The 19,060-nt window shown below is 31.2% G+C and overlaps 1 protein-coding gene across 2 annotated transcripts; it reads left to right on the forward strand.

The window, feature by feature from the left end:
* The first annotated feature begins 38 nt into the window (after nt 1-38).
* Nucleotides 39-18,525, forward strand: LOC113519822 (dolichyl-diphosphooligosaccharide--protein glycosyltransferase subunit STT3B). 2 transcript variants are annotated; one of them, XM_052900733.1, is made up of 15 exons: nt 39-352; nt 433-651; nt 1,080-1,323; nt 1,705-1,903; nt 4,137-4,308; nt 5,485-5,663; nt 8,191-8,378; nt 8,980-9,170; nt 9,365-9,467; nt 10,563-10,805; nt 11,303-11,400; nt 11,673-11,801; nt 12,802-12,886; nt 13,100-13,153; nt 14,472-18,525. In XM_052900733.1, exons 1-14 carry the CDS (start codon nt 171-173, stop codon nt 13,127-13,129), a joined length of 2,262 nt encoding a protein of 753 aa, XP_052756693.1. In that variant the 5' UTR covers nt 39-170; the 3' UTR covers nt 13,130-13,153; nt 14,472-18,525. The 2 variants fall into 2 exon arrangements, with proteins under 2 accessions (XP_052756693.1, XP_052756692.1); XM_052900732.1 differs by lacking the exon at nt 13,100-13,153.
* Nucleotides 18,526-19,060: the final 535 nt, after the last annotated feature.

Raw genomic sequence — 19,060 nt, forward strand, 5'->3', positions numbered from 1 at the left:
GAACCTCAATTTATAAATTTTTATATTGGCAACAAAAGTCAAAGAGAGACGTGTCCGTCACCTCAGAGACGTAAAGTCAATTTTCATAAAATCGAATTGCTGGAACTGATGTATGAAAATACAATTGTTGTGATTATTTAGGATAGTTCTTAGTGATAACGAATACGAAGATGCCAGCCACCGCCGTTGCTAAACCGGGTAACGGCCGTAGTAAGGGAATTTTTAATAATACTGCCGGCTTCAGCACCCTCATCACAGTCACAGTGCTATCGTTAGCTTGGTTGGCCGGCTTTGCGTCTCGGCTATTTGCTGTTATACGCTTCGAGAGTATAATTCATGAGTTTGACCCATGGTGAGTATATTTTCGATGTCGAGGATGCAATAACCTTCAATTTAGGAGGTGGTATGTGGTAACTGTATACGGTATTCCAGGTTCAACTATCGCTCCACTGCGTACATGGTGCAGCATGGATTTTATAATTTCCTCAATTGGTTTGACGAGAGAGCATGGTACCCTTTGGGACGTATTGTCGGCGGGACTGTGTATCCTGGACTGATGATCACTTCAGGCACAATACATTGGATATTACACACATTGAATATTCCTATCCATATACGAGATATTTGTGTATTCCTGGCGCCTGTATTCAGGTTTGTGTATAAATTAATTTATATTTATTAATCTACTAATGTATACATATTAATTAACTACTAATGTATATATACTAAATGTGTAAGAATGGTTTTAAACATTGATTTAATATATCAAATATGTAAAACTTTTTTGTTATATATTTATCATTGTAATTGTAGTGAAGTAATGTAATAGACTGAGTATGGTAATCAGAACATAAATGTGTGATTACTATAAAACTATAAATATGTTTAGAATATGTAATTGTAATTACTTCTAAAGAACTTCAGAGATACTGTTAGAAGCAGCTTTATTGTTTTATTATTTTTTATTGTTAGCCATTTCAAAAGTATGTTAGGTGTACTGTTAGAATTAGTTGTATTTTTTTTATTGTTAACTAGTATAACCTGGTTAAGGTATAATGCTCTGCGTTTTTCAATTTTAGTGGACTAACAGCAATAGCTACATACCTTTTGACATCGGAACTGTGGTCCAGGGGTGCCGGTCTGTTTGCAGCATGTTTTATAGCTATAATACCTGGATACAGTAGTAGATCTGTAGCAGGAAGTTATGATAATGAGGGTATTGCCATATTTGCTCTACAGTTCACATATTATTTATGGCTGAAGAGTGTCAAAAGTGGATCTATTTTCTGGTCTATCTGTACTGCACTATCATATTTTTATATGGTGAGTGTAATCCTATAAATAATTTTAAAATATTTATTTTTTTATTATTATCTGAAATGATAAATAAGATACATAATATAAATAATGTTATTTAAATCAATTTAACCAATTTATTATGAATATAAAAAAAAAGTATTAGATAATTCTTTTTTATATCTCTGTGTACAAATAAAATATCCTTTTTAAGTATAATTTTGTCACTTGATGCTATTGTTATGCTTTCCAATTTCTTTGGTTTTTTATATTATTTGCCTTAATAGAAAAGGTAGTTGCAATATTTTTATTTATAATAAATCTTTTTAATTTTATAATAAATCTGTTGTCTTGGCAAGATATTAATAACAATTCTAGGTCTCACATTATTGATCATTCTTTTTCTAGGTATCAGCATGGGGTGGCTATGTGTTTATAATCAACTTGATACCACTTCATGTGTTTGTGCTACTGATCATGGGACGTTTCTCACAGAGGTTGTTTGTCAGCTACAGTGTCTTCTATATTGTTGGTTTATTGCTATCTATGCAGATACCGTTTGTTGGCTTTCAACCAATTCGTACCAGTGAACACATGGCTGCATCGGGTAAGATAATTTTATTAAAGGTTATTCTTAATAATATTTTTTTTTTACATTATAATTTTTCCTTTTCTTTTATTTATTAATATAATGATTAATTCATTATATTAAAATGTTGAATGTGTAATTATTACATATTTTGATTGGGGTGAAATCGATTAATTGAGTCTTGATTATTTTTAGTATTTAAAAGTAAAATCAAATTAGTTATTTTTTATGGCAAGTGTTGTGATTTATGCATCCAAATGTTCATTAAATACTACACAAATATTGTCTTTTCTGCTACTCCCACCTACCAGGTCCATTTTTCTTATTGTATATAAAAACTTTTGTACCTGTAAATGATGAAGCAGTTTCAGAGATTAGAATGGATGAACATTCTGATTTATATATTATGACAGGGTTTTTTATGTTGAAAATTAAATGTAACGTTAAAGTAACACCTGCCCTGTCAATATATTCTGGTGGGGTACCAGTGTTGTGATAGGTGAGGACAAGAACAGATCAGTTCACCCATTTTGACAAATTTACCAGGAATTTATCATAATAGTTTCTAGGAGGCACTGTGTAGAGGTCGACTTAATAAGATATATTGCTAGCAATAATTCTAATTAGTTCCTATTACTAGCAATCCCTTCCTCTTCTATTAATTTAGGGTGTCACTGTTTGATGACCAAGCAGTTGTGTTTGTATAACACTGGTAATTTATTATGCGATAAAAATTTCTTCCACTATTTTTACATACAAATTGTGTTGATAATTCATAATGATTAAGATTATAGAAAATCATTGTTAAATTTGATTTATTTGCAATTTTGTTTCTTTATCTATATATCATTGAAATGGGCAATCAGTATTAAGTTTGCTAGTTATTTATAATAGTTACTATTGTGAAAATTTATCTAATATCTTGTTTGTTTTTATTTTATTGGGTAGAGTTATGTTCAGCAGTAGATAGTTTGTGGCTGATACAATTAAAATAATATGTAATAAAAATGTTGTTTTCAAACTATCCATCATTAGTATTTCAGGAAATAAAGTTAGCAGTTAATACTGTTCTTCATGGCTCATAACTATTATATGGATATTAGGGCCTTACAAAACAATATTTCATAAAATCGCATAAAACATTGATAAGCTATAATAATTGCTATTTAGTTCCATGTACAATTTCTTAAAATATATTTTACATTGTGTTACACTGAATTAGTACCTTCTATAATTAGATATTTATTTTCGTTAAAGAAATTACATGCTTGATTATGTTCTTGATTATTTTAAACTAGTTTAAACTTTGCTTGTGTAGAGCTTTTTCTGAGTCTTGCATTAACATAGTAATTTTCAAAAACCTTTTCTTATTGGATATTATTGTGTATTTTATATAAAAATTCTGTTCATGCAAAATTTTCTAGGTCCAGTAGTTTTGTCAGTAATTCAGTTTTATTTATACATTGTCATTTCACTATTATAGATAGAAAAGAGTTATTAGTTATTTAAAACTAAAGATTTTGTATTATAATAATTAAAGATTGTCTTAGAAAAAAAAATTCAAACCAGTTATTTTAATCTAAAAATTAAACTACTAAACCGATTAAATTTACCAGAGGGAGACTTTGTACAAAAGTCGATTGCTTGGGTACCTCTGTCCCATTCGTGTTTCTACCGTGAAGCAGTTGTGTTTGCATGGCTGTGTTTCGGTTTGAAGGGTGGGATATGGCGTAAATTTACTGGGTACAGAGGAATAACACCTGAGTCCTCAGGAATGGCAACGTATGGGGGGTATCATGGGCGAAACAGTATACTCTGTTATGTCCATGGTACTGCTCATGTCTATAGGCGACGGTTACCACTTTCCATCAGGTGGGCCGTCAGCTTGTTTGCCATTCTAAGTTGTATAAAAAAAAAATGTCTATGGGACTAATTTGTAAGTATATTCTTTCAGATAAAAAAAAGAATTTAACAAATCGATTTAGAATTAACAGAGTTATGAGGTAACAAAGATAAAAAAATACAACTGAATTGCTTATTACTTATTTATTTTTGAAGCTGGTTAAAAATCATTTAAAATCATGATAAAATTATTGTAGTAATGGTACTAACTAACATAAAAGTAAATCCTATCGATTCTTAAAAGTATTATCAAAATATACACAAATAGTCATATTTAGACCCTTCTTCAAGATTCTTCTTCTTCCTTCTCTATATATGAAGTTGGATTAATTTTTTTTTTATTTCATAGGTGTGTTTGCGTTGTTGATGGCTATTGGTGCTCTCAAGTACCTACACAGTTTGAATCCTAAGGGCCAATGGAAGCAATTGCTCATAGTTGGTGGATTGATTGCCGCTGCCGTGGTCTTCATTGTGGTTGTGCTACTAACATATATGGGGGTCATTGCACCCTGGAGTGGACGGTTGGTATATATTTTAATATAGATCTTTCAGCTTCTAATACCATGGGCGTCTTTTAATGGATAATAATGGAATGGTAACCTCGCCTGCGCTAACGTTAAACGCTGGCGGGGAACCAGTTAGGGATGATTGGTGAAGATGAAAAGGCAGGTCAGTTAGCCTATCATGACGATTGGAATTCAGCAGAATGGTTTCCAGAGGAGACCATGTGGAGGACGTCCTAACTGAGTATATTGCTAGCTAGATACTAACAATCTCTTTCCCACTACAATGTGTGTCACAGTGTGATGACATTCTGTAAAGTCCAAGGTGCTGTTTATATATATATATATATATATATATATATTTTTTTTTTTTTACTTACTTTCCATCAGAAGGGCTGTCAACTTGTTAATCAATCTAAGTTGCATTAAATGTTTGTTGCAAAAAATTTGCAATAAAATAAAAAAAAATCTTTACTCTTATAAAACTTTGTTTTGTTTAACTATGAAAATGCATGGGAATATGAATTATTGACTTTTATAATTATTCTGTAAGAAACTCTAGTAGAGTCGGCCGAAGCACTATTTTGCTAGGATTCTTTTCTTGTGTAAATTGGTGGTCCTTGAAGACTAGTAAGTAAGACGGTGGACATTTTGTCTGTAAACAAAATTTTTCTTTGTGTGAGTTGTACATTGTAATTTGCAATTTAAAAGGTTTTTTTATTTTTATAATAACTGGGTTACAATTTACACTACGGATATTTTCGTCGGATTTGAAAGTCAAAGAAGATGATGCAAACATAAAGGGAAATTTTATATGCTTTCAAAATGATTTTTTTTATACAACTTAGAATGGCAAACAAGCTGACAGCCCACCTCATGGAAAGTGGTAACCGTCGCCTATAGACATGAGCAGTACCATGGACGTAACAGAGTATACTGTTTCGCACATGATACCCCCCATGCGTTGCTATTCTTGAAGACTCAGGTGTTCAGACGCCATATCTCTCCCTTTAAACCGAAACACAGCCATGCAAACACAACTGCTTTACGGTTGAAACACGAATGGGACAAAGGTACCCAGGCCCGATAGATAGCCAAGTATGACTTTTGTACAAACTCTCCCTCCCTTTGTCTGACAGGTCATCACTTAGGTATATTTTTTTGTCAAATACATTTCCTAATTTTGTCTTACAGTTTCTATTCACTTTGGGATACGGCATACGCAAAGATCCACATTCCAATTATCGCGTCCGTGTCGGAACACCAGCCGACTACCTGGTCTTCATTCTTCTTTGATCTCCACGTCCTCGTATGCACGTTCCCTGTCGGTTTGTGGTATTGCATCAAAAATGTCAACGATGAAAGGGTTTTTGGTAAGTGCTTTCATAATTATTATTATTGTTTCAACGATTTATTATCCACTTAGGACTTCCCTATAGAATGCCATAAGGACTGAACGCTATAAGCCATTTTTGCACTGCATTTACCTATATGGTATGACAAATAGCATAGTTTATTTTGTGTATAAAAGTTATGTTTAAATGAAAATGAGTAGTCTTTTTACCTTATTAAATAGTAAATTTCAGTTTTGCATCAACATTAACACTATGTGAACACAATAATGAATGAGTAGCCTATATACAATAGAGCCTATATATAATAGAGTAACCTATATACAATAGAAATATCCTTTATTTAGGGAATTTCGCGGTTGGTTTTTGGCTACAATAGAATATCAGTATTTTGTTCTTTTGAAGGTAAAGCAATAAACTGAGTTGTGATCATTTTGTGTTGGCACATACACAGAAGGAAAAAAATATATTAATTCTTTTATGTATTTTCCTTTTTTTGTATATGTATTCTTTTATCTTTTTTTTGTGTATCTTTATTTTTATCTGTTTTTATGTGTCGTAAGTAATGCAAATATTATATATATATATATATATATATATATATATATATATATATATATATATATATATATATATATATATATATATATATATATATATATATATATATATATATATATATATATAACTTCGGATACCTAAATATAAACAATGATTTAATAGAAACGAAATGTGAATCAATGTCGGTAATTCCATAGTTACATAAAATAATATTTATCCCAATAATTTAAATACCATAATAATAATAAACATAATAATAAATTTCAGCTCATTACGATATATGATATTAAAAGCACTTAAGGATTTTGGTTAATTTTACACGTTCATTAAAATTGAGAATGTAGTATAGAATATCAGCTTTGCTATCAATTTCCATATTAAACAATCCATGTAGAATTAATTTATAATTATCTACATTAATTATCTTAACAGTTCGAATTTCTTGAATTTTTTAAAATAGGTGTTTGTGCTTTCTATTTTATTACACTTTATAATTTCATTTACGTTAAATCAACAGTAAAATTGTAAACCTCTTTTTTTTAATTGGTTAAGAATTAACACATTACTATTTTAACATCAGTGACTGGATATCAAATCAAATAAAAAAAAAGCTAATTGTCAATAAAGATAATTTGAAGTATTGCTAGAGTTGCATCAAATGTACTAAGAATATTTTAAAAATTTAGAGAGAAAAACCCATGTGCAATATATTTACACATAAAAATATTTCTTAGGGAACAAAAAATGGGAATCTATCCTGCACTCGTGATTATTACTATAACAACGTTACTATTAGCTTTTTGTGTAATTGCAGTTATATTTTATTAGAACATGCAATCGTTTTTATAGATTTTGCAAGCGATCATTAAAAAAAACAACAAAAAATATATTTACATGTATTAAGGTCATTTTTTTGCGATTATTTGCTTTAGTTTATTATTCATTGCTATAAAGCGATTCCGAGGTGAAAGTAATAGACTAGAAGGATAGAATTAGGCGTCATCAATTGGGATATCATAATAATATTATACTAAATACAAGGTGAAAGATTTATGTTTACAAATTGTTAGAATAATTTAAATTATATTTTGTATTGATGAAAAAGTTTGTATTGTATTTATAACTTGTTTTGTGTTATTTACTTCAACTTATTCCAATATATTATTAAGTTTAAAGTGAAGTAGTTTCAAAATAGATCGAAGTAAAAAATATGTAATACAAGTATCCTATCCGTTTATTAATTTATATAACTTAATAAACAAATTAAATTTGTGTATATTTGATTTTTGAAAACTGATTGAATTTTTTTTGTGGTGCGCATAAAAATGACTATTAAAAAAACTATTTTAATATCTCCTAACTACATATCGGTATCTCCGGATAAATTTTACTATAGAGATGTTGATGATGTCCGAATTTTGAACTTATTCCAAATAAAAAGTATTTAAAATTAATAACTTTAGTAAATTCTCAATATCTTATATATAAAATTCTCGTGTCACGGTGTTTGTTACTAAACTCCTCCGAAACTGCTTTACCGATTTTTATGAAAATTTGTGTGCATATTGGGTAGGTCTGAGAATCGGCCAACATCTATTTTTCATACCCGTCAACGATAAGGGTGACCCACCCTAAAATATTTTTTTTTAAATTTTTTTGATAATTTTTTTAAATTTTATTTTATTATAATTTAGCATTGAAAAATACATACAATTTTAAATTTTCATCGTTTTACGATCAACCCCTGTATTTTAATTGCGATTTTTATATTCCGCAATAAGTAGTAAAACAACGTTTACGGGGTCAGCTAGTATTAAAGTAAAATTATTTCTCTATGTAACAAAGAAAAGAAGATTTGTATGTTAGAAAAAAATCTACATGTATTTTTAAAATGTGAGTTAGAAAGTGTTGGTAGTTAAACGTCGATATGTTCTTTACCTAATAGAGAAAAAATTATAAATACATTGATGATAGTGGTATTTTACAGTCGCTCTCTACGCACTAAGCGCTGTGTACTTTGCCGGCGTGATGGTCCGTTTGATGCTCACACTGACGCCCGTTGTGTGCGTCCTCTCCGGCATCGCGTTCTCAATCTTACTCGATTTGGTGCTCCGAGAGGATGAATTACCCGCTCCGCCTATAGAAGTTGATGAATCAAAAAATTTGTATGATAAGGTATTATTATATTATGCATTCTTTTATGTTTTTAACCTCGCGCCTGTGCTATCGGTATACACTGGGGCACCAGTGAGGGATGATAGATGAGCATAAAAGCAGGTCTGTTAGCCTATCGTGATGAATGCAGAAAGTATTAGTCATAATGGTTTTCAGGGGAAACCGCGTGGAGGTCGACCTGACAGGGCTTGCTAGCAATTAAGCTACAAGTTCCCATTACTAACAATCCTTTCTCTTCCCATTTGCCATTTCAAAATGTATACAAAAATAGGGGAAAATACTTGTCTCCAACCTTTTTATCGTTCTGTGTCACTATTGATTCCACAATATTTTTGTGTTCACTGTCTCCCTGGATGGTATGACTTCTTGCAACAACAAATACAGTATACATAATACAATATACATAAATTTGTTTCTACAGGGTTATTATCTATTCGAGACGATTTGTTTCCCAGTTATAATGGTTTGTTTATACTTTAAAAATTAAAGAATTAAAAAAAATTACACAGTGCATGAGGTTATGATTTCATGCACAGGAATCATAATCATACTGCTCTGATGTATGGTGTGGTGAGTTTGAATTTTTATTTTCACTTTGCAGGCGGGTAAATTAAGGAAGCGGACACACGAGCCGACGCCTCCAGCTGATACTGGTCTTGGTATGAACGTGCGTTCAGGAACGTTGATAGCCTTCATGATCCTGCTGATGCTGTTTTCCGTCCATTGTACTTGGGCCACTTCGAATGCTTATTCAAGTCCTAGCATCGTACTTGCAAGTTATGGTAACGACGGGTAAGTATAAAGTTCAGATGAATCAATTATTTGTTTAATTTTTTATATTTAATATATCTAATGATCAAATGTAAAATTAAGTTTAATTTTTAAGGGCATGCAACTTCTTAAAAAACTTTAAGTATTTTAGATTTCATACACGTAGTCAAATTTATCATATGTTTATTAACGGTGTTAATGAACTTTTTTAACAGATCCCGTAGAATTTTGGACGATTTTAGAGAAGCATATGGTTGGTTATCACAAAACACTGCGGAGGATGCCAGAGTAATGTCCTGGTGGGACTATGGATATCAGGTAAGTTTGTGTTGTTTGCATTTAATAAATAATTATAGCAAACTATTAATTAGTAGTCAAGTAATTACTTGACTACATGATGGAATCGTTGCTTGATCCTATTTCGCCTCATAGAAACTGGAAAGACATTTAGATGTTGGTGTTGTTGGTCTTGCCAGTACTACTAATATCTATAAATATAATAAAGTGCGTCTACACAACTTGTAACAATATCAGCATTATTCATGGTTGACTGGCAGATAAACGGCTATTTACCATTAGTTGCTGATTCCACGAAATGTATGAAACTATATAAATAACTATATGTTTTAACTATGTAAATAATTCTAAACTATTTTGTATAATAATAGTTTCCTTTATTGCTTTGCATAATAAGGTTCTTCTAAGGACTACATTTAAGAAACAAACTTTTCTGAATTGTTTCGGGTCTGGGGGTTTTAGGTTGAGTTCGGATTGTGTGTTGTCTGGTTTCTTATAACCTAGAGTATTATTGAGGATCAGAATTGTGTGGCATTTATTTAAAATATACTTTCCCTACTAAGATGTGGTAATAGCGATTGTAGGCCTTATTACTAACAATATACACTATCTGGTTGACCCTTATGCGACATCCTGAGAAATCACCGCGGTTAATTCCTAATGAATTCGCTGTGATGAGCCAACTGGTCTGAATAAGGTGTTATCGTCGCCTATCATTTCTGACTGTTACTCTGTCCGCTAGTGTAAGTCATTAGGGCAGGCGGAGTAACTATTAAATTTTTATGTATAAAATAAAAAAGAAATAATATATTACTGATTTTTTTATATATGTTTATTATATTATATATTTTTAAACGGTTTTATATATATTTATACCTATCGTTGATTTCACTTATATAAATATATATTTCTTTTTAACTATAACATTTAAGTCGATTGGTACACCTATATGCTTGTAACTCCTAATTAACTGTTAGTTTATCTCATGTCAGTTTGCTGGAAAAAATCTTTTTAGAAATAAGCTTGCCCTTGTGCACTATTATGTTTAATTATTATTCTAATATAATACATTTTTGTGTACAATGATGAATAAAGAATAAATAATTAAATCTACAGATCGCTGGTATGGGAAACAGGACAACGCTAGTCGACAACAACACGTGGAACAACTCTCACATAGCGCTCGTGGGCAAAGCGATGGCGAGCAACGAGAGCGCTGCGTACGAGATCATGACTGCACTGGATGTTGACTACGTGCTGGTCATATTCGGAGGCGCTATAGGCTACTCGGGAGACGATATAAATAAGTTTATATGGATGGTCAGGATCGCTGAGGGAGAACATCCCAAGGATATACATGTGAGTTTTGATTTTCCTAATTTTTATTTATAACTGCCACAGATGATACATTGAAATAGCGAGCATGTTTCTTTTAATTTAATGGATTAAACCCCTTACATCCCATTTTATTAATGTAATAAAATTATAAATAAACGACTTCTACTTATAAGAGATTAAAAAATTGTTGTAAGGGGTCTTAATAAGAACAATGTAAGCCAAAACAATACTAAATATCGTCTGTCAGTATGTATGTTTGTTGCACCATCGCGCATAAACTTCTGCACCAAAATAGATGCGTTTTTTTACAGTTGTATTTCTAAAGATATAACATAAAATCTTGTGTCTGATTTATCTTAATACGTTATTTAGAAGTGGTTACCTACTTCTAAAATCTAGACTTATAAAGTTGCAGGCAAATGTTAGTCTTTAATAAATCTTTTACTTCTTTCGCTTTCTGTCTATAGTCTATGGTTTGTATAGCTTTGAACTGTATTAACCTTTTTTTTTGTTCACAGGAAGCTGATTATTTCACAGAAAGGGGTGAATATAGAGTAGACTCGGAAGCGTCAAAAACAATGTTAAATTGTCTAATGTATAAATTATCGTATTATAGGTTAGTATAATAACTATAATAATTACGAACATATTTAAAAGTGCATATGTTGTCCGTAAATTTTAGAATAGGTATATATTTTGGATTGAGAACTAGGAGTTTAATTTTATCTTAGAGTATAAAATAAACCAGAAGACTTGGATTTCTTTTAAGAATAGAAATAAATGTTTTTTGGTATTGAAAAAGAAATATGAAGATAACTAAGTATTATTTTATGTCATTTAAGGTAGTTTTTTTTCCTGGAAAGCATTTTAATTTGTATGTGCTTGTAGGTATGACAGTGGCGGCAGCCCGCCCGGGTACGATCGTACCCGCGGCGCCCTGCCCGGTAACCGCGGTTTTAAACTCACCTACCTCGAGGAGGCCTATACAACCGAGCACTGGCTCGTTAGGATATACAGGTAAATTACAAATTTACACACTTCTACATTTTTTTTTTCATTATTTTTGGGGGATCATGGTCGTGTGCATATTATTTTAGTACTCTTGAGTGTTCTTTTTCTCGGAAACCTCTTAATACATAAAGTACATCTACTTGTAAACTGCCTTAAATTATTTATCTATTACTCGTAAATACTTACTAACGGTTTTTTTTTTATATACAACTTAGAATGGCAAACAAGCTGACGGCCCACCTGATGGAAAGTGGTAACCGTCGCCTATAGACATGAGCAGCACCATGGACATAACAGAGTATACTGTTTCGCCCATGATACCCCATATGCGTTGCCATTCTTGAGGACTCAGGTGTTATTCCTCTGTACCCTGTAAATTCACGCCATATCCCACCCTTCAAACCGAAACACAGCCATGCAAACATAACTGCTTCACGGTAGAAACACGAATGGGACAGAGGTACTCAAGCAATCGACTTTTGTGCAAAGTCTCCCTCTGGCGAATTTTAATACTGATTAGTATTGTCAAAATAAAGTAATGGAAATGCATGGGAACTGAGTGTATTTTGTGTATTTTTATATACTACCACTTGACTTATAAACTACCATATGTCTCCAACTTTACCATTTCTAGTAATTAAGAAAAAAATTACATTAAAATATATAGGAAGTAAAATGTAAAATGTCGCCGTGTCGGTCTCAGCATGGAATAGGTCACCCCTTCCTTTCTCGTGGGTGTCGTAAGAGGCGACTAAGAGAGCTTATGGTGGAGGGATAGGCAGCAGCGTCCCTCTTAAAACATCTGTAAAAGCCTAACATGCGGTTGCCAACCCGCCTGCCAAGCGTGGTAACTATTGGCAAAACTCTTCTTATGGGAAAGGCTTATGTTCAGCAGTATATAGTTAATGGCTGAAAAAATAATAATAAAAATGTAAAAGTATAACAGTCTTTTTGTAATGCAATATTTGATGCTAATGTAATATATTATGTTAATGATTTGTTCCAGGGTTAAAAAACCCGATGAGTTCAATCGTCCACGTTTGCCACTGTCAAAGAGAACAGTTTCCACGAAAAATATGATCTCGAAAAAGGTAAGAATAATTAATATTTTTTGCCACATAAATATTTAAAGTTAATATTTAAAGTTGACGACGACAAGCTGATGAACCTACGTTGTATAGTGCTAGTCATTGCTTTTTTTATGAGCAATTATTTAATTTTATATGATAGAAATGTAATGGTCCAAATGATATTTATCTATTTGACGATTTTATTACGATAAGTAAAACTATGTCATCTTACAGCTGGCACTAGGAGCTGGAACAATGGTATAGTAACATTGTGCTGTGGTTAGACACGTAGGTAGCGTGCCAAGCTTGTTATAATGCATGTTCGTTTGTCAAAATGTACTTACTGTCACATTGGTTTTAATTTTATTATGTGAAATTACTAAAAGACAAGATTTAAGATTGCATGTACGTTGTAGCATCGCCTGTAATGTGTGAAATTTTAGTTTTCGTAAATATTAAAAACAAAAAACTTTTTGTGTTTTATGCGATCTTATACAAAGGAAAAATCAATTTTTGAAATGATTAATTTGGATTTTGCTGCCTATTTCTAATCTCTTTAGATAGTTCTTTTTTTGTAAAAAATGTAATGTTTAAATTATTCGGCCCTTACGATTATATTATAGGTTTGATGCGTTTTTTACGAAGCGTAGAATGTCAAATAAGTTGGTAGTTACCTGTTGGAAAGTGACAATAATTGTTTATAGATATGAACAACGTCATAGATATCACAGAATATACCATGATGTCTGTGGTTGCCATTCTTAAGTACTAAGGTGTTATACTTCTGTACCTTGTGATTTCGTGTTCAACTGTATCTTCATTGTAGTTAGGATCTTATCAGACATCATGTTTCTAGCATCGACGATTAATATAGTTCTTACTACCTCACAGCAAGTCTCCAGTACGCGATACATAATTCTTTATATTGTTTTTATTTAAGATGAGAGATTAACTGTCTTTATTGTATTTTCTTGATAGATTTTCCTAATTTCTATTTCCATAATATCTTTTATAATATGTACTATTTAAAGTACTTGTACGTAGTTCCATAATATTTTTTTATTATTTATTTATATAAGCAGCTATTGTTTCTATAAATCAAAGTTGCATGTTTTTTTTTTTTACTTTGAATGTTTATAATTATTCGATTAATTTTTAATATTTTTATAGGCTGACTTAAATTTCTAGAAAATCGGAATAAGATCCTTTCTTTTTTATTAGTATTTTTTTACGTAGTTTTTCTAAGCCGCTTATTACACTATCTGATATAGTATCTATTAATTTAAATATATCAATTTATGGAGCTGTTAATGTATTTTTAACAGAAAAACAATTATAAAATTTCTTAATAGCTTGGGAATAATGTCGTTACTATCCTAATCGTATTTATTCTCCTATATCCTATATAATTGATAGTATAATGAATTGAGACTAATGTCTTAATGTAACAAATATGCTAAATGTATTATATAGATACAAATTATTTTTTGCTGAATTTTTTATTGCATTAAATTTAGTCAATTTTATTAGGTGAAGCATGCAAATAACTTACTAATTGAAATAATTTTATGTTTACCGTTATTACCCACATTAAATACTATTTCAGACGTCAAAGAGGAGAAAAGGCCTATTAAAGAACAAGCCGAATGTGGTGAAAGGAAAGAAGGTCGGACGGCTGGAGTGACCGGCCCGCCAATACACCGACTAATGTTTATATGAGTGGTAATATTGCATTGGCCCCTCGAACCTTCCAGAGTACTGAATTGTGAGTAATAATAATGGTTTGAATAAATTCTAAAGTGTATATATATGTATGTGAACATTATCTGTTCGTCCACTTTGAAATGTAAAGTTTTGTTTAAAAGTGGAACGATTTTCAAATAAAGAAATCAAAGCCGGAAATATGTTATTTTTATTAACAATTTTCATTGTAATTTAATGAATATTTTAAACAAGTTCCAATTTTTGTGCGTTTTGCAGAATTATTCAGTTAGAATGAATAGTATAATGGATTATATATCATAATTAAGAATAGTATTATTTAATAGGATTCCTGATTATGATATATCAAATTATTTTTAACTAAACTTTACTTACCTGCATTGCAGTGAAGTATTTGTAAATAGTTAGATGTCAGGCCCAATTTATGATTCTCATATCACGTTCTTATTTCAACTTGATCACTATCAACTGTAATGGAAACTGTATATTATTTGTTAGTATGATTAACGTGTTTTTAGTTTTAGTTTTTAGTAACACAATAGTTACAGTCCTCTCATTGTTTATACGCGCTGAACAACCTATAGTTTTTATTACAACTTCAATAACTGAATGTATGAGAGAATGTATAGAGTTGATAATACTAAAACTTTACCATGTTTGCAAGTCAGTACTTGTAAGGTTTATATTATAGTCTAATCTCATTGTGTCTTCAAAATCTGAAGAGGATTCACTGCATTTCTACCACTTATAGGAAATAATGAACGACTGACACCAATTCTGTATTTAGTCCATTAGATAAATGGTTTCTTATTACGTAGGTGATTTAGTTCAAATTGGTTTGCACTGCGTGCATGACATGAGCATCGAACAGCCGTGTGCTCCAGCAATAAGGTTGCTACCAATACTTTAACGGTAACGTATCGAGGCAACAGGGAATTTAATAATCGATTCAAAACTCATATTTAATAATTAAGAGTGTATGTAAAGTAAATTGTTACTTACTGAAATGTTTTATTAAAAAATATGTAAATAATTAAACGAGTGTAGGTGGCAACCTTATATAACACGTGATACAATAGTCAAATTATTCTCGCGCAATAAAATAAATGGAATAAGAAACTATTTTGTAAATTCTAATAAATTCTTTATTTAAGATGTAATAAATATTCTCTTATAATTATGATAACATTATTATAAAGAATTGTTAATTTAATTAATTTTACAGATCTGTTTCTTAGTTGGACAAATTCTCATATCTCAAAAAAGCTAATTAAATCACGTGGCACATCTCATGTTATGGCATTCTAAAACAGTGTTCGATAAGTGTAAATTTACAATTGCTACGTCCATTTTTGTAATAATTGAATATATTTAACATTGTTTGTTATATAAAACTTGGTTTGTTATTTTCAAATTACACATTTTTTTTATAATCGTTTAGTTTGCATTGCTCCATTTTCGATGAGCCAAAAGAAGCGAGCACAGATAGGCTTCGTCTATTGTGTAAAATTATAGATTATAAATAAACATGTGATAAATTGACAGTAAATTGAGTTGGCAGTTCTTTAACATTTATCTACAAAATTAGACTCAGGATTTGTATTGTGTTATTAATGAAAATGTAAGTCCTCAAATACATTGTCAGGTATACCAGAGTAACCTGTGAAATTGCTCGAATTAGTCGAAAAGTAAATAAATGTTACGAAACCCGACTAAAATGAAAATGGAGCAATGTAATTAACGAAAAGAAAGTAGTTATATTAAGTCCAGTAATAATTATTTGGCAGTTTTGAGACTTAAGTCTTTTTATCAAAATATCTTCGCAATAAATAGAATAAAAATGTTTGTTCCTATTACTTTTTCTGTCTTATTTTATACGGCCAATTAAAAAAAAAAGCACCATTTTTTTATTAAATATACCAAGTATAAGCAAAGAGATAAACCTTTCAGTACTTGTATCTTAGTGTATTTTGTGATGCCTATAGTGTTATTCCTGTCTATAGAGGCGGTTCCCACTTTCCATCAGGTGGGGTGATCAGCTTGTTTACTTCCAGTAATATTAAAAAGATATTGCTACATATACTCTATTTCAAATATGATGATAAATATAACTGAAAACTTGTAAAAGACAATTTTGATACATTAATAGCCATATCCGCAGGTTTCCTGCGAATTACGATAAAAAGTACCAATTACCAAAAGTACCATTAACCAAAGATATGTGCGCCGAGGTCTGCTGTTAGGCTTGCGCTTACGTCACAGGCCGCTCATGATTAAGGATTACGAATTGATCCTGAAACTAGGCGAGTTTTCTCGATATAATTAAACCGGTAGTTATTATATTAAAATACCAAGGATATGGTTTGTTTTTTACTACGTACAAATCTGTTCAACTATTTCAGCGTGATTAAGTAAGGAAACACCTAAAATTTTTACAAATAACATTAGGATGGTAATTTCGACACTTTAAATACAAAATATAATTGACTAGAAACACTTTTAAAATAAATTGCTAGTTACTGTTTAACTCTGAAAGATAATTCGTCTATAAGAATGACGTTAATTCGCAGTATTATATTTGAAATGGAATACTAAATGCCGATGTTGAATATTAAAAACAATAAGTCTTTCAACTGCTAAATAATTATATTAATAATCGCACCTCGCTACATTTCAGTACTTATCGCATTTTATTTCGGTACCACGAATGTAAAGATGTATAAAGTATTCGTCTGTGAAATGCAATAATATTTTTATGACTATATTTGTTATAGAATGTATGTAATTGTAACTACCAAAGTTTTAATACATTTGATAGAATGTCTTCTAGTTTGTATTCCGGTGTTGGGTGAGTCAGTAACCTGTTATCTACATGACGGACCGTTCTGTTCCTATGTACGAGACGAACAATGTAATTCTTTTTTTCTTCAATCAATGTACATTTATTTTCAACCGACTTCAAAAAAAGGAGGTTCTCAATTCGGTTGTATTTTTTTTATGTTTACCTCATAACTTCGTCAGTTGGAAATCGATTTGCAAAATTCTTATATTTTATCTGAAAGGATATGCTTACAGATTGGTATCATGGAAATTTTATCAAAATCGGTTCGTAAGTAGTTTAGATTTAAAAAAAAAACTGGTTTAGATACAATTGAAGTAGTTTTTTTTTTTTATTGTGGAAAAATATGTAAACTAAAAGATACAAGTGTAAAAAATAAGAGATGCATAAAGCATACAAGGGTGTAAACGAAATTGTATAATATTTTACCCAAGGAATATGGCATCGAAAAATGATAGTAATCTTCGAATCCTTATACTATCGATCATGTGATCGTGCGGTATATATATTTTAAGTTTTTTTTTTAATGGATGATAATGGAATGGTAACGCCACCCGTGCTATTGGTATACACCGGCGGGGCACCAGTGAGGGATGATAGATGAGGATAAAGCAGGTCAGTTAGTCCATCGTGACGAATTCAACAAGAATTGTTCACGATGGTTTCCAGGGGGAACCACGTGGAGGTCGACCTAATAAGGCATATTGCTAGCAATGGGGCTGTCAAACCCCATTGCTAACAATCCCTGTCCCCCCTATATTTTGATTATATTTTTGAAATTGTACCACTGTCCCCCAGCAATACATATGTGTGCGTGTATATATATATACATTATTTCAATATCTAATAATTTATCTTCGTGTCCTGCCTAGGAACAGTATCTTAGTGTCACGATCTGTGAGACGACGTGTTTCATTCTATCTCAGATATTTGAATTATAAATTGTCCGACGGATGTTTGTAATATTGCATATATTATGATTTTATTTTTATTGTTGTTCAGCACTATTTTGTTTTCGTGTTAGTAACAGAGTTTTATCGATCTGTAGATAAGTATTCATTGTGGTCTACAATGTTCTTAATAAACGGATGGAAATTGATTTTTCTTTTCATTTATAATAACCTGTTATAAACGTTAAATACTAATTACGTCAGCTTGTTTGCAATTCCAAATTGCTTAAAAAATTAAAAAGGTATTTTCAGACCAGTACCAATTTTTGTTGTTGTTTAATTTAAATGTACTAAGAGATTTAATTCATTATTATGTGCTCTGAGTCTAAATCTGCCTTGATTTAGTCCCGATATGGTATGCATATTTTTGTCGTTGGCAAGACTTAGTCTATAAGTAGAAAAGATCAAGTTAATGATCAATCGTATCGTCGCCCATAAACTGACCTCTATATATATATATAATTTAATGTATGATGATCTTCGTTCCCGTTGCTTTTGAGACTACAGGCGTGTGGAGAGCGGAAGCAAAATTCTTTATAAGAGAGTTGAGTCTGCGCATTGCGGATAGGGGTCATGATCGCTCCGGTTCGTATCTGACTTAAAGGATATCTCTGGCAATCCAACGCGGAAATGCCGCAAGTGTCATGGGGACCTTTGGGTCGGGTACGGATCGTGAATACGATT

Source organism: Galleria mellonella, unplaced genomic scaffold (genome assembly GCF_026898425.1).
Source record: "Galleria mellonella isolate WM207_F2 unplaced genomic scaffold, CSIRO_AGI_GalMel_v1 utg65, whole genome shotgun sequence".
NCBI classification, from domain to species: Eukaryota; Metazoa; Arthropoda; class Insecta; order Lepidoptera; family Pyralidae; genus Galleria; species Galleria mellonella.